The 15837-nt window shown below is 52.9% G+C and overlaps 1 protein-coding gene across 1 annotated transcript; it reads left to right on the top strand.

Moving 5' to 3' along the window:
• Positions 1-206: 206 nt before the first annotated feature.
• On the top strand, positions 207-15405 carry RAB39B (RAB39B, member RAS oncogene family). The gene is made up of 3 exons (XM_029068020.1): positions 207-476; positions 716-1697; positions 13803-15405. Exons 2-3 carry the CDS (start codon positions 1483-1485, stop codon positions 14227-14229), a joined length of 642 nt encoding a protein of 213 aa, XP_028923853.1. The 5' UTR covers positions 207-476; positions 716-1482; the 3' UTR covers positions 14230-15405.
• The last annotated feature ends 432 nt before the right edge of the window (positions 15406-15837 follow it).

Here is a 15837-nt window from a genome sequence, read left to right as displayed (position 1 = left end):
GGTCCAGGCCGGGGGCGGGGGGAGGAAAGAAAGGGGGGGAGGATGGGGGGGGGGGTCCTTTGTTGTTTTTTGGAGGGGCGCCTCTCTTCCAGACAGGGCGGTAGCGTCGGGGCGGGTCCTGCGGCGCTCTGCGGGTGTTTACGGTAGCAGGTGATGCCAATGATGAGTCAGTGGGGGCGGGGCGGGCACGGGGGGGGGGGGCACGGGGGGAGGGGGAGGGGCGCGGGCCCGTGCCCGGCTCAGCTGGCTGCCATTTCATCAGCCCCAGCAGCAGCAGCAGCAGCAGCATTAGCCTCAGCTGCAGCCCCTCGCACGGGCAAAGCCGCTCTCTTCTCCCTCTGTGCCCACCTCTTCCTCCTCCTCCTCCTCTGTGCCCACCTCTTCCTCCTCCTGCTGCTCCTCCTCCTGGGCTGCTCGCTGCCTCCATCTCCATCTTCCCAGGCCGGCTTTGCGGGAGGCTTGTCCTGCGGGGCCTGGTAAGGAGCCCCTGCCCCCCTCCTTCCCTCCCTCCCTCCCTCCCTCTCTCTCTCTCTCTCTCTCTCCCCCCCCGATGCCCTCCCTCCCTCGGTGCCCGCGGGGTCGGGGGTGGCAATGCTGACTCCTTCCCCATCCCATCCCCCCCCCTCGTTGGCCGGGTTTTGTGGGAGGCGTCGGGTGGGTGTGGGGGGTGTGTGTCTGGGGGCCTTTGGTCCTCACCCCCTTCCTCTGCCCACAGCGGCGGGGGCCGGGCACCTGCGCTGCCCATCCGTCCGTCCGTCCGTCCGTCCGTCCGGGGCGGCCCGCAGCCCCCGCCGCAGCCTCCGCCGCAGCCCGAGCCCCGCCATGGCCCGCACCGGGGGGACGCCCACGCCCTGACCGGGCCCACACCCTGACCCCTGACCCCCTGACCTCCAGGACCTGCCCCCTGCGAGGCAGGTCGGCGACGGGAGGGTGGGCAGCGCCCTCTGCAGGGCAGGTAGATCACAGGGGGCAGGTGGGGGGGGTGAGTAGCGCCCCCTGCCGGGCAGGTAGACCACAGGGGGCGGGTCGAAGAGAAGGGGGCAGGTTGGAGGGTCGGTAGCGCCCCCTGCAGGGCAGGTCAAAGAGAAGGGGGCAGGTCGGAGGGTGGGTAGCGCCCCCCTCCGGGCAGGTGGACCACAGGGGGCAAGTAGCGCCCCCCTGCGGGGCAGGTAGACGACGGGGGGCAGGTAGCCGACGAGAGTCAGGTAGTGCCCCTCGCAGGGCAGGTCAAGGAGGAGGGGGCAGGTGTGGGGGTGGGCAGCGCCCCTTGCCCGGCAGGTGGACGACAGGGGGCGAGTAGCGCCCACCGCGGGGCAGGTCGAGGAGAAGGGGGCAGGTCAGGGGGCGGGCGGGGGCGGCGACCGGCCCTCCGCCGGGGTCCCGGCCCGGAGCATGGGCCGGCGGGAGCCCCTCGGGCCTTAGCCGGGCGCGTCCCCCCGCTCCCCGTGGCCGCCCGGCTCCCCGGGCCCCCGAGGCGGGAGCATGGAGGCCATCTGGCTCTACCAGTTCCGGCTCATCGTCATCGGGGACTCGACCGTGGGCAAGTCGTGCCTCATCCGCCGCTTCACCGAGGGCCGCTTCGCCCAGGTGTCGGACCCCACGGTGGGCGTCGACTTCTTCTCGCGCCTGGTGGAGATCGAGCCCGGAAAGCGCATCAAGCTGCAGATCTGGGACACGGCCGGACAGGAGAGGTTCAGGTGAGGCCCGCCGGGGAGGGGGCGTCTCCCCCACCCTCCGCCTGCAGGCGTGACCGGGTCCGGGATGCCCGCTTGTGAGTGTGCACCTGTGTATGTGTCCGTGAGAGTCACAGTCAGCGTGTGGCAGCCGACCCTGTGTCTGCTTGTGAATCGGGGCCCGGCGGAGGTCCGCCCATCTTAATAATGATGATGATATTGCTAAGCGGCCACTCTGTGCCAGGCACTGTACTAAGCGCCGGGGCGGGGGATACAAGCGAATCGGGTTGGACGCGGCCCCTGTCCCACGTGGAGCTCACGGTCTCCATCCCCATTTTCCAGATGAGGTCACGGAGGCCTTGAGAAGTGGCGGAGCCGGGATTAGAACCCGGGACCTGCTGACTCCCGGGCCTATCCGTGCTCTATTCACTAGGCCACACCGCTTCTCTGCCGCGACCCCCGGGGCAACCTCACCCCAACAAAACGGGCCTCGTTCACCGGCCGTGACCCCGGCCCCAGGGACCGTGATGCTCCTTGGCCGGTGCTCCCTGGACGGTGCTCCCCTGGTTCCCCGGGGTGGGGGGGTCTGGCGTCCAACCGGCTGGCCGCGACCCCCGAGGAGGCCTCGGCTGACCGCGGCGAGGCCGGCCCGGCCCTTTTTGGTCTCGGGGCCGCCTGCCCCCGGTACTCCCGCCCCGCTGACCTTCGGCGGGCCGACTTCTTGCCCGCAGTGGGGAGGTGGCAGAACTGAAACTTCTGCACGAAAAGAGATTGCCCTCCCACGTACGCGGCCTTCCGCCATTCCGGAGTCACAAGCATCACTGTTTTCTCCCCTCCCTCCCCGCACTTGTCATCTTTATGTTGTTGTTGTTTGCTTTAAAGCCTCCGGGAAGTCAAGCCACCCTCCGGGAGACCCGGGGGGAAGGACAGACAGTGACTTTGTCCGGGTAGCTTCTGCTGAGATAGGATTGGAGGCCGAGAGACTAGTTTGGGGTGACTGCAGAGGGGTGAACGGGGTGGTACCCTAGTTGACGGTGGGCCCCGACATCTTCCAGGGGCTCCCCGTTCCAGAGGGCCGATGATTTTGAGATGCTCACTGAACCCCGTCCGAGCTCCGCTCACGTGAGAGTCCGTCTCGCTACCATTGAGGGTTTTCGTCGATGCCACCAGTGTGGCAATTTTTTTATGGCATTTAACCACTTAGTGTGGGCCAAGCGCTGTTCTTGGCGCTAGGGTAGATTACAGGTTAATCAGGTTGGACAGGGTCCCTGTCCCACGTGGGGCTCACAGTCTAAGTAGGAGGGAGAAAGGGGTTTGACGAATTTCCCCTTTTTTACAGTTGAGGGAACAGGCAGAGAAGTGACTTCCCCAAGGTCACACAACAGAGAAGTGGCAGAACTCTTTCCAGTAGACCTGTGCTCTTCGCAGTTTAGGCTTGGAGTAGTAAGGCATTTTGGATGAACAGTATCCGGACTTTGGTAAATGGATAAGGCCTAGTGCAGATCTCAACACATAATATGGCATCCACCTGCCTCTTTTTATTCTTTTTTTTTTTAAAAGGTAGTTAAGTGCTTACTGTGTGCCAAGCACTGTCCCAAATGCTGGGGGAGGTACAAGCTTTGCAGGTTGGATAAAGTCCCTATCCCACATTGAGCTCACAGTCTAAGTAGGAGGGGGAACAGGTATTTAATCCCCATTTTATAGTTGAGGCAGCTGAGGCCCAGAGAGGTTATGTGACTTGCCCACGCCACCCAGCAAGCACTTGGCAGAGCCAGATTTAGAACCCAGATCCTCTGACTCCGTGGCCTGCACTCTTTCCACAAAGCCACGCTGCCATAAGAGACAGTGGCTTCCCACTGCCCGGCTGTATCTTTTACCTTTGATAGGAGGGTACCCCAAATGTTGATGAGAGACTGTAAAATCTAGGGTGATGCTATTTTTTTTGCTGTTGTTGTCCCTCCGTAAAGGACTGTACATTTTTTTTTCCCCTACCTGGGAGAAAGTTGGCAGAGCTTCTGTGAATGGCAGCAAGATCTGTAATCCTGATTAGAAGGATTTTCTTTTTTTCAAGTCAAGATGAACTCTGTGCACAGAATAAGGAAGGAAGGGCCTGGGTTTTAGGCCAGAGCAGCTTCAAGAGAAAAGAATTAAATGGGGCTTCCGTTTTTCTCACCCCAAAGATGGTTCTCCTGTCTCCCCCCGCTCCCCCGCCGGACTCAACATCAGATGGCACAATTTGGGTATCCGTGCTTGGACGTTTGGCCGAAACCTTTCTCTTTCCACGAGAAAAGAGGGTGTGGAAATGCTCACCCGTTTGGCCCTGGGCGAGAGCTAGGATCAGGTTCTTTACGGCTCGAATCTCGTTGGGTGCCGAGGCGGAGGCGGCGTGTTGACGTGCATTTCTGCCTCTGGAGGTTCATTTGGAGGGAAGGGGCAAGGAGGCCCCCCAGGGAAGGACTGTGCCAGGGCTGGGTAATGAGGGCTTAGGCCTCCCTGAGGCTCTGAACCGTCTCAGCACCTCTGGTGCGCAAATATCTCGAGGACCGGGGCCTGGTCAGTCGGCTCTGAAGGGGCCCTTCGCCGGGTGGCCTCTCGGCTGTTGAGGTGGAGGAGGGCACCACCGGCCAGCGCCTGGAACGGTGCTTGGCGTATAGCGAGCACCTGACAGGTCCCATAATAATAATGATGGCATTTGTTAAGTGCTTACTCTGTGCAAAGCACTGTTCTAAGCGCTGGCGAGGATACAAGGTCATCAGGTTGTCCCATGTGGGGCTCACAGTCTTAATCCCCATTCTACAGTTGAGGGAACTGAGGCACAGAGAAGTTAAGTGACTTGCCCAAAGTCACGCAGCTGCCAGGTGGCAGAGCCTGGATTTGAACCTGTGACCTCTCCACAGCTGACCTGCGGCGGAGCTGGGATTTGAACCCATGACCTCTGAGTCCCCAGCCCGTGCTCTTTCCACCGAGCCACGCTACTTCTCAAAATTGGTATTTGTGCAGAGCACTGTTCTAAGCGCTGGGTAGATACAGGGTAATCAGGTTGTCCCATGTGAGGCTCACAGTCTCCATCCCCATTTTACAGATGAGGGAACTGAGGCACAGAGAAGTTAAGTGACTAGTCCACAGTGACACAGCTGCCAGTTGGCAGAGCCTGGATTTGAACCCGTGACCTCTGACTCCCAAGCCCGGGCTCTTTCCACGTAAGCAGGCTGCTTCTCAATGATAGAACAGTGCTCTGCACATAGTAAGCGCTTAACAAATACCAACATTATTATCACCTCCCAGGGGCTGAGCCCTCCACCTCTGGCAAGATAATAATGTTGGTATTTGTTAAGCTCTTAATATGTGCCGAGCACTGTTCTAAGCGCTGGGGTAGATACAGGGCAATCAGGTTGTGCCAGGTGAAGCTCACAGTTAATCCCCATTTTACAGATGAGGTAACTGAGGCACCGAGAAGTTAAGATGGCTTTAGCCCTCCAGACTTGGCTGCTTCCCTCTACCCACTGAGCCGCTTGGGAAATTCCTCCTCCACCTTCTCCCTCTTGCTCCCTCGCCTTAGGAGGCAGGGCTTGGCCTGCCTCGGGAGTCCACTCGAAACCCCTCCACCCGCTCCCTTGGCCTTCGCCTTGCCCAAGAGGAATCGTTTCACAACTCTGTTCCCGACTCCCCGCCGCCGTGATAAGGGGTATCAGTTAAACTCAGGGGTGTGACCGGCTCGAGGGTGAATAGAAGATGATGAGGTCCCTTCCCGCTCCCTCTCCCAGATTGGGAAGGTCAGGAACGGATATTGAATCATCCTCTTCCTGAGCTTCAAGTTAAACATCTGAAATCGCCAAGCCCTTGCCCACCACCCCCTTCCTTTTTCCCTCCCTTGACTGCCATCTTCAACCGCTCACTCGTTAAAAAAAAATAAAAAATAGTGGTATTTAAGCGCTTACTATGTGCAAAGCACTGTTCTAAGCACTGGGGGATACAAGGTGATCAGGTTGTCCCTTGTGGGGCTCGCAGTTTTAATCCCCATTTTACATATGAGGTAACTGAGGCACAGAGAAGTGAAGGAACTTGCCCAAAGTCACACAGCTGGCAAGCAGCGGAGCCAGAATTAGAACCCATGACTCTGACTCTCAAACCTGGGCTCTTTCCACTGAGCCATGCTGCTTCTCAGTGGTTTCTTTGCTGCTACTCGCTAATGGTTTCTCCTCCACCATTCCCTCCAGTTTTCGCCCCATCTCCCTACTACCGTCCCTCTCCAGACTCCTTGAGAGAGTTGTCTACAGCCAACCTTTCTACTTCCTCTCTTTCATTTCTCTTTTTTTCATTCACGGCATTTAAGCAGCACCAGGGGAGAGAGTCGTGCCCGGAAGCTCGAGTTTACTGTGCGGAACAAGGCAATAGTAAACCGCTTCTGTACTGTTATCAAGAAAACCGTGGAGAACAGTGCCTTTCATGTAGTAAGCACTTAATACCATAATATTCATTCAATAGTATTTATTGAGCGCTTACTATGTGCAGAGCACTGTACTACGCGCTTGTAATGTTCAAATCGGCAACAGATTTAGGCAGTTCCTGCCCATTGACGGGCTTACAGTCTAATCTAGTCTAATAATTATAATTATTATAATCTAATAATACTAATGATTGTCATTACACTACCAGAACACTTGCAGATGGAGATGGGCGAGATGCGTCCACAGAGCCGCTGTGGGTCGGAGTCGACTCGATGGCATATGACGGGACAGGGTACCAGGCATTGGTCTAAGCACTGAGGTAGATACGTAGTAATCGGGTTGGAAGCAGTGCGTGTCCCACATGGGGCTCACAGTCTTAATCCCCATTTTACAGCTGAGGCAACTGGGGCCCAATGAAGTGACTTGCCCAAGGTCACCCAGCAGACAAGTGGCAGAGTGGGGAGCTGGGATCGCCTTGATTTTTGTTGTTTGTTTTCCGCCCCCCAAGTCTGGTTTCCGTCCCCTACACTCCATGGAAACTGCCCTCTCTAAGGTAACCAGTGACCTTTTTCTCACCAAATCTGATAGCCCCTACTCCATCCTAATCCTCCTAGACCTCTTGGCTGCCTTTGACACTGGACCACCCCCTTCTCCTGGATATACTGCCCCACCGTTGAGTACAGCGTTCTGCACATCTTTCACAGTTGTCCTCCTACCTCTGGCCACTCCTTCTCAGTCTCTTTTGCAGGCTTCTCCTCTGCCTCCCACTCTTTAAATGTGAAGGTCACTCGAGGTTCAGTTCTGGGCCCCCTTCCGGCCTCCATCTACCCCCACTCCCTTGGAGAACTCTTTGCTCTCATGCCTTCAAGCTGCCATCTTTACGGAGATGACTCCCAAATTTACCTCTCCAGCCCTGACCTCTCTCTCCTCCCCTGCAGTCTTGTATTTATTTACTCCTGCCTTCAGGACAATCTTTACCTGGATGTCCTGTCGACACCAAGTTCAACATGTCCAAAACATGACTCCTTGTCTTTCCCGTCACTGTAGATGATATCACCTTATCCCCCTAGGTCACAAGGCCCGAACCCTGGCATTTTCCTTTACTCTTATCTCTGTCAACCTACATAGTCTGTCTCCGAGTCTGCCCAAGCTAGGAATGAAATGCTTGACTCTCCCTCCCATAGTCCAGACTGGTAGAGTACTGGAAAATCTCCAGGTGCCATCCTGAGAGGGGCTTAGAACAGTGCCTGGCGCATATTAAGTGCTTAACAAATACCACAATTATTATCTTCCTCTCCCAAGCCTTGAAGACCGTGCTGAACACAGTAAGTGGTCAATAAATATGATGGATTGTTGGGCAGAGGGAATGTATCTCTTGATGGTTGCAATCTCCCAAGCATTTAGTACAGTGCTCTGCACCCAGTAAATGCTCAGTAAATTAGTCAAATGCGTGAATGACTGAATGAGGATGTTTGTGGCCTGGATTGGAGAGAACTGCTTCTGCAGGGTAAGGACTGGCATCCCCTCTCCTGGCTCAGGCCCCCGGGGCCACCATCGAGATGATCGTCCGGGGTCCGGTTGCCCGGTGGTAGCCAAGTGAGGCCGGTTCTGGGCATGGCACCATCTTGAAGTAGGCACACTCTCCTGCTAGTGTGACATTTCCATATTTCTCTGCAAGTGTGCCAGGAGAATCCTGGTTTTTATTATTATTATTATACTTTAAACATTTTGTCAAGCACTGTTTTAAGCGTTGGAGGTAGAGACAAGGTAATGGGGTTGGATGCGATCCCCGTCCCATGTGTGGTTCATAGTCTAGGAGGGAGAACAGATCTTGCCTCTCCATTTTACAGATGAAGAAACTGAGGCACAGGGAATAATAACTGTGTCGGGCTTATTAAGGGCCAAGCACTGGGTTAGAAGGTAGTCGAGAGAAATGAAGTAGAGGCCCAGAGAAGTGAAGTGACTCGCCCAAGGTCACACAGCAGACAAGTGGCAGAGCCGGGATTAAAAAGATGCTTGTTTAACTGCTTTCTACCCAGTAATAAGTGCTTAACAAGTACCAAGATGATTATTATTAGTTGAGGCAGTTTTGAGGCAGTTTTCTAGAACTTTTTCTAGAAGAAAAAGCCCAGGTGTCGGAGGTGCTGGGTTCTAATCCTAGTTCTGCCACTCATTTACTGAGCAACCTTGGGCAAGTCAGCTCACTTCTCTGGGCCTCATTACTTCATCTGTAAAGCGGGGATTAAAACCATGAGCGCCATGTGGGACAGTGTCCAATTTACCCAGTGCTTAGAACAGTGCCTGGCACACAGTGCTTAACAAATATCAGACAACCAGTAGATGACTTGCAGAAACAGAGGGCCTGCTACTTCACAAAATGGGTAGGAGGAGAGAGCACGGGCCTGGGAGCCAGAAGGTCATGGGTTCTAATCCCGGCTCCGCCGTTTGTCTGCTGCGTGACCTTGGGCAAGTCACTAAACTTCTCTGTGCCTCAGTTCCCTCTTCTGTAAAATGGGGATTGAGACTGTGAGCCCCACGTGGGACAAGGGTCTCTATCCAACCTGATTTGCTTGGATCCATCCCAGCGCTTAGTACAGTGCTTAACAAATACTGTAATTATCCTTATAAATGGAAGGGGCCGTGGAATCAAGGGAGAGGCTTTTGGGGTTGGGGAGTAGGCAGGCAGGTTTGAATGTAAGGATGAATATGGCAAGTGTGTTAAGAGGAAGTGGAATCCTTTTTAATTCTCTTTTTGTAGAGGATGGTTTGGCTGAGAAGACGAGGAGTTCTCTTTTGTGTATATTTAGTTTGAGGTTGAAAGGAGGCTAGGACTGGAGGTGTGGGAAAGGTTTGGTCCTGTTTACCTCCAGATCTACTGGTGTCGTTGAGCCCAATGAGTTGAAGAATGGAAAATCTGGTTTGAATCAATATTTGAACACTGACTGCATGAAGAGCACTACTCGGAGCACTTGGTAGGGTATGACTGAGTTGGTAAACACGATGTCTGTCGACAAGGAGCTCAAGAAAAATTACAGGTAGAGAATGCAGCAGAATATAAGAATATTTTCAGGGCTGTGAGGAGGTGAACTGAGTATCGAATACCTGTGGCTTCACTTGGTGGGGTGTGCGTGTGTGTGCTACTTTTAAGGCAACAGGTCCTTTTGTCGTCTTCAGAGAGAACCTCCAGTCAGTGGAAAGAGGGAATAGAATAATATTAATTGTGGTATTTGCTAAACTCCTAGGATGTGTCAGGTACTGTTCTGAGCGCTGGGGTAGATACAGGCTAATCAGGTTGGACACAGTCCCTGTCCCACATGAGGCTCACCATCTTAATCCCCCTTTTACATACGAGGGAACTGAGGCCCAGAGGAGTGAAGTGACTTGCCCAAGGTCATGCAGCAGACAAGTGGCGGACGCAGGATCAGAACCCAGGGCCTTCTGACTCCCAGCCCCTGCTCTATCCATTAGGCCACGCAACACCACGATGATGACCCCGTTGCTCAGGCACCCGACAGAGCCTATAGCTTAGGGAAGGCAAGATATACCGTATTCTAGAATCGCCAGTACCGTCTCGGTGACAGAGGTCAAAATCATTTCGTCATCCACATCTCTCCAGCTCGGGCTGACAGGCAGATTCTCCCAAGGGCTATCGGAGCCCAGAGGAAACACGGAGAACCTTCTTAGTATTTAAATACTAATACGGTGCCCGGCACTCTAATGATAGTGGTACTTGTTAAGCGCTTACTGTGGGTCGGGTGCTGTACTTAAATGCTGGGATCGATACAAGCAAATCACGTTGGACACGGTCCCCGGCCCACATGGGATGCTCAATCTTAATCCCCATTTTACAGATGAGGTAACTGAGGCCCAGTGAAGGGATTTATCATTACTATCAATACTATCATTATTATTATTCACAGTCACACACCAGACCAGGGGCGGAGCTGGGATTAGAACCCAGGTCCTCCTGACTCCCAGGCCCGTGCTCTATCTACTAGATCACGCTGCTTCTCATCATTGCCTCAAGGGAAGGCAGCTACGAGGTGAGGAGTAATTTTGGGTGTTGAGCAACCGGTGTGAGCTTGTGTCCCTAGTTCTGTGGCTCACTTGCCACCAGATGTGAAAATGAAGCAGGGCCCAGGAGGGTTGTGGAGTGGGTGGAGCAAGCCATGAGATAATTCTCCTTTTTTTAGCCAGAAGAATTAATTGAACTGTTCCTTAAGTGTTTACTATTTGCCAGGTGCTGTACTAATTGCTGGAGTAGATAAGATATAATCACTTAGGGGTGGAGAGAGGGTGGGCCTGAAAGTTCTGACTCTGCCACTTGTCTGCGCTACGACCTTGGGCAAATCACTGCATTTCTCTGTGCCTGTGACCTCATCCGTAAAATGGGATAGAGAATTTGCTTGTATCCGCCTCAGCACTTAATACAGTGCGTGCCACAGAATAAGTGCTTAATGAACACTATTATTATTATCATTATTATATCTACTGAGTGTTTAGTGGGCCCAGAGACTAGGGAGAGAACAATTCAATAGACTTGGTAAACATGATCCCTGCCCAGGAGGCGGTTACATCTAGGTGGGGGAGATGAGCATGAAAATACAGGTCGGAGAAACGGGATATGTATTAGGCGGCTGTGGGAACAGGGTGAAAAATCGAGTTCTCAAGGGTTAGATGCTATCCTCTCCTGGTTCTCCCCTATCTCTCTGGTTGCTATTCCTCAGTCTTTCCTGTGCTCCTCCTCTTCCTCCCTAATTGTGGGGGGCCCTTAAGGCTCAGTTCTCAGTTTCCTTCTATTCTCCAAATACACTCAACTACCATCTCTACAAAGATGATTCCCAAATCTACATCTCCAGCCCCGATCTCTCTCCCTCTCTGCAGTCTGGCATTTCCTCCCACTTTCAGGACACCTCAATTTGGATATCCACCTCAAACCTAATATGTCCAAAACAGAACTCATCTTTCCACCCAAACTCTGTCCTCCTCCTGACTTATATATCACCCTTAGGCAGCACCACGGTCCTTCCTGCCTCACAAGGCCATAACCTTGGTGTTATCTTCAACTTCTCTCTTTCTCCCTCCCCCGGCCTTTTCAGTCTGTCACCAGATGATCAAGTACAACACTGCTAAAACCCACCCTTCCCTCTCCATCCAAACTGCCACCACATTAACCCAAGAACTTTTCCTATCCCACCTTTGTGTGTCAGCCTCCTAGCTGACCTCCCTGCCCCTTCCCCACTTCAGTCTATACTTGTCTGCTGCCCAGGCACTTTTCTACAAAACGGTTCAGTCCACGTTGCCCACTCAAGACCCTCCAGGGGTTGCCCGTGCACCCCTGCATTGAACAGAAACTCCTTACCGTCAGCTTTAAAGCCCTCAATCCCCTTGCTGCTCCTCTACTTCATCCCAGCACACACGCTTACCTCGATCTCCCCGCTGACTTCTCGCTCACATTCTCCCTCCGGCCTGGGACCCCCTCTTGCTTTATAGCTGACAGACGATCACTCTCCCACCTTCAAAGTCTTATTAAAATCATATCTCCTCCAAGTTCCCTGACTGAGCTCTCATTTCCTCTCCTCCCTCTCCATCACCCTTGCACCTCACTTTGAAACCTTTATTTGCCCCACAGCACTTGCTTAAGTGTCCTAATTTATATAAATGTCTGCCTTCCCCTCTAGACTCTAAACTCATTGTGGGCAAGGAACATGTCTACTGTCTGTTATATTGTACTCTGCAGACATTAAGCACTCAATAATCTTGATTTTTTTATTTTAGGAAGTATTTGAAAGTGGGGAGAGTGGTGATCTGTGGGAATCAAAGAGCGAACGAGTCCAGAGAGGGGAAGTGGACAAGGGATCAGTGGTGAGAGACGAGCTGTGGGTTGTTGAGAGGAATAAAGTGTATGAATATGGTCTTAATAGATGGGTGAGGTAAAGTATGGACCAGCAAGGCCTCAAGGCCAGCAATAAAGGGTCTGTTTTATGAAGAGATGGATCAGATAATCTCAGAGGCTTCAGTTGAGTGAGCAATATTTGGTGCGCTCTCTCTGTATGTGTGTTGTTTGTAAAGAAAACGGATCCAGGAGAATGAAGTAAGAACCAGAGAAGGCAGAGGTAGGGAGGTCAGCAAGGAGGCTGATGTAGTAAAGGCAGAATGTAGGTACTTGGATCAGCGTGGCAGCAATCTGGTTGGCTAGGAAGGGAAAGGCTGTTCTTCTCCAAGCTCCTTGAGTTGTCTACACCTGCCGTCTCCACTTTCTCTCCTTGATCCTCTCCTGAGTTTTGCCCCCTTCAGTCCACAGAAACTGTCCTCTCAAAGGTAACTAATGACTTCCTTTTTGTTAAGTCCAACAGCCTCTACTCCATTCTAATCCTCCTTGACCTCTGCCGCCTTCGGGCCACCTCTACCTGGATCATCATCTTCCCCATGACTGTGGATACTCCCACTATCTTCCCTACCTTACAAGTCCATAACATAACCTTGGCATTTCCCCCTTCCGTCACACAACCCCCACCACTCCCACCCCCAACTTCAATATCACTAAATCCTGTCGCTTTTACCTTCACAATTCTAAAACCTACCCTTCTATCGTATCCATCTTGACTACTGCCTCCTTGTTGACTTCCCTGCATCCTGTCTCTCCCAGCTCGAGTCCATACTTTGACTCAGCTGTCCAGATCATTTTTCTACCAACTTTCGGTCAGTTTCCCCACTCCTCAAGAACCTCCAGTGGTTGTTCATCCACTTCAGAAACTCCTCACCGTTGGCTTTTAAGCACTTAACCTCTCCTGCTGGGCTGATCTCCTACTACAGCCCAGCATGCTCACTGTGCCTGTCTTGTCTAGCTCACCCCTGACCTGGAACTCCCTCCCCACCTTAAAAACCTTAAAGTCACATCTCCAAGAGGCCTTCTTCGATTAAGCTTTTTTCCTACTCCCACTTCTGCATTGCCTATACCCATAGATCTTTATCCTTTAAGCACTTAATAATCACCCCTCTTCTCTCTTCCCCGCCACCCCCCCCATCCCACCCAAAGAATTTATGTACACATCCACTCTCTGTAGTCTCTTCCTATAATCCGTAAAATGGGGATTAAGACTGTGAGCCTTATGTGGGGCAGGGACCACCTCCTACCCAATGACCTCGTATCTAATCCAGCACTTAGTGCGTGGCACAGTGAGTGCTTAACAAATACTAGTTATCCTCTAGACTATAAGCTTGTTGTGGCAGGGAATGTGTCTGTTGTTGTACTGAACTCTCCAAAGCACTTAGTACAGGGCTCTGCACATACTAAGTGCTCAGTAAATTCAACTGAATGACTAAATGGCTTAAGGCTCCGGCAAGTTGGTGTTAAAAGCTTGAGTAAGGTTGTTGGTTCATTTGACCTCAGGAAAGGGAATCCCAAGGGCCTGATCAAACATTCTCCTGGCCTGGTTCCTCATCCTGTACCCAGCCTAACGAGTCAGGTCTCCGATGTCCATGGGACGAGACAGAGTGTGAGTGAGAGAGTGTTTAACTGTCTTATCGTAGACCTTACCTCCTACCTAGGGGTCTTGCTGGTGGAGGCGTTGTAGAGGAAGACCTTCCCGTGAGGGTATGTTTGGTAAGATGGATTCCGGTGGAACTTATAACAACGGTGCTTCTATCGCGTCCCCCCGCCCCCCCCATCGTCTTTCAGATCGATCACAAGAGCCTACTACAGAAACTCGGTGGGAGGCCTCCTCTTGTTTGACATCACCAACCGCCGGTCCTTCCAGAACGTCCACGAGTGGCTGGAGGAAACCAAGGCCCAGGTGCAACCCTACCAGATCGTGTTCGTCCTCGTGGGCCACAAGTGCGACCTCGACGCCCAACGGCAAGTGAGCCGGCACGAGGCGGAGAAGCTGGCGGCCGCCTACGGCATGAGGTACATCGAGACCTCGGCCCGGGACGCCATCAACGTGGAGAAAGCCTTTACGGACCTGACCCGGGACATATACGAGCTGGTGAAGAGGGGGGAGGTCACCATCCAGGAGGGGTGGGAAGGGGTCAAGAGTGGCTTCGTCCCCAACGTGGTGCACTCCTCCGAAGAGGTCGTCAAATCCGACAGGAGGTGCCTCTGCTAGGCGGGCCCGGGGGGACCGGTCCCCCTTGTCGGAGAAGAACCCCCACCCCCGCCCCCCGCCCCAAGGTGGGTGCGACGGGCCGCGGGGGATGGGGGCACGGGGGTGGCGCTTTCCAAGGAACTGTACGTAAAGGTCCTAAGTGTATAGCGGAAGCCTGATCCGGGCGATGATTTCTCCCTGGGCTCTAGGTATTGGCCCACATGCGGGAATCTCCCCGTTAGACTGAGAGGAGTCTGTGGTGCAGAAAAGCTAAGCCAAAAGGAGGAACAATGAAATGGCGGGTAGATATTTTCTGGAAAGGATGAGCCCAGGGAGACGGTCTGTCCCCCGGAAGGGTGAAGACGCCTTTCTCACTGAGCGAGGTTGGAAAGAGGCTAGGGGTTTCTACTACGCACCGAGGGCAGCGGTCAGATCACTACTCTGGGGTTCTGGGTAACAGCCCCGTGGCTCGTGGGTGAGGGGATGGGGCGGGAGATTAACGGGGACTGATACTAACTAATGATTTTTGACCTTTCACCCAGTCTTGAGGCCCTCCTTCCACAGCAGCTTGTGTGTTCAGTGACTGTTCACTGTCTGAACTTCTCCGGGAAGGTAGGAGATGCAGGGGGCAGGTGCTGCCCCTGCTTTCTGTTCTTTCTTTTCCCTCACGCCTTTTCTTGCCCGCCTTCGCTGGGAGAACCACTCCAAGGGAAAGCTGCTCCCGCTTCCTGTGCTCGAACGCTGGAGGTTGTTTTCCTTATCAATAAGGGGAGCGTATGAATCCACATCCACCCTTACGGTTTGCTCTTTGTGCTGCACTTGAGTTTCACAGAGCTAGAGCAGGCTGCAGTTAATAGAATCGCTGACCCACGGAGTAAAGTGTGAGAAGCTCTTGTCTGAAGGTGATAGAGGGAGGGGCACTGATGGGAGGCTGCAGTTGTAAAAATTAATTAATTTTAAAAAACCATGCATGTTGGACCAGAATGAAATGAAGCTGTACACATTTTTTTTCCTTGCTTTGTGTTCTAACAGACCTAACAAACGCTGTATGTACTTATGTGATTGCAAACAAACATGCTTGTAGGTAGCACTGACTTATCAATGTGAGAGATTTTACAGAAATGTACTATGTGGTTTGGTCAGGCATTGTATTAGTGACCATGCTTGCTAATAAACATGCCGGTTTGGTAAGAGCGATGCTTGGTGGTGGAATGTAAAAATGTGAGTGTATGCAGGGAGGCGAGAGAGGAAGAAAGTCTTAATTGATTTCAGGTGCACTTAATTAGATTCACTCCCTCCAAAGCAGACAAGTTAAACTAAAACTTGCCAAAATTACAGGGGTCATTGTTGGAGTTTTTACCTCGGCACCTCAGGTTGGGAGTTCTAATCCCATTTGGGAAACAAGAATCTTTTTAAGACCTTAACACCAGAGCCAGGGCTAGAACCTATTCCTTTTCCTCTAGGTAACACCAGCTCTCACAGCAGAAGGCTCCCTTTTTGTCCTATTTCCAGCAGAGGATAAGGTCAAAGGAAGGGAAAAAACCAAAAAACACCTCGCATACCACATTCAACCCATTTCTTCCAAGCACAATGGAAAGAAAGAGTTGACGGTTGGGTTCAATGCTGCTT

The sequence above is a fragment of the Ornithorhynchus anatinus genome, chromosome 6, assembly GCF_004115215.2.
Source record: "Ornithorhynchus anatinus isolate Pmale09 chromosome 6, mOrnAna1.pri.v4, whole genome shotgun sequence".
Lineage (NCBI taxonomy): Eukaryota > Metazoa > Chordata > Mammalia > Monotremata > Ornithorhynchidae > Ornithorhynchus > Ornithorhynchus anatinus.
Note: the sequence above shows the minus strand (reverse complement) of the source record. Positions and strands in the feature narration are given on the sequence as shown.

Bases quoted from the DNA above. Each gene is read 5' to 3' on its own strand.
- RAB39B (XM_029068020.1), top strand. From the start codon at position 1,483: ATGGAGGCCATCTGGCTCTACCAGTTCCGGCTCATCGTCATCGGGGAC. The intron at 1,698-13,802 runs GTGAGGCCCGCC...ATCGTCTTTCAG, and splicing joins GCCGGACAGGAGAGGTTCAG to ATCGATCACAAGAGCCTACT.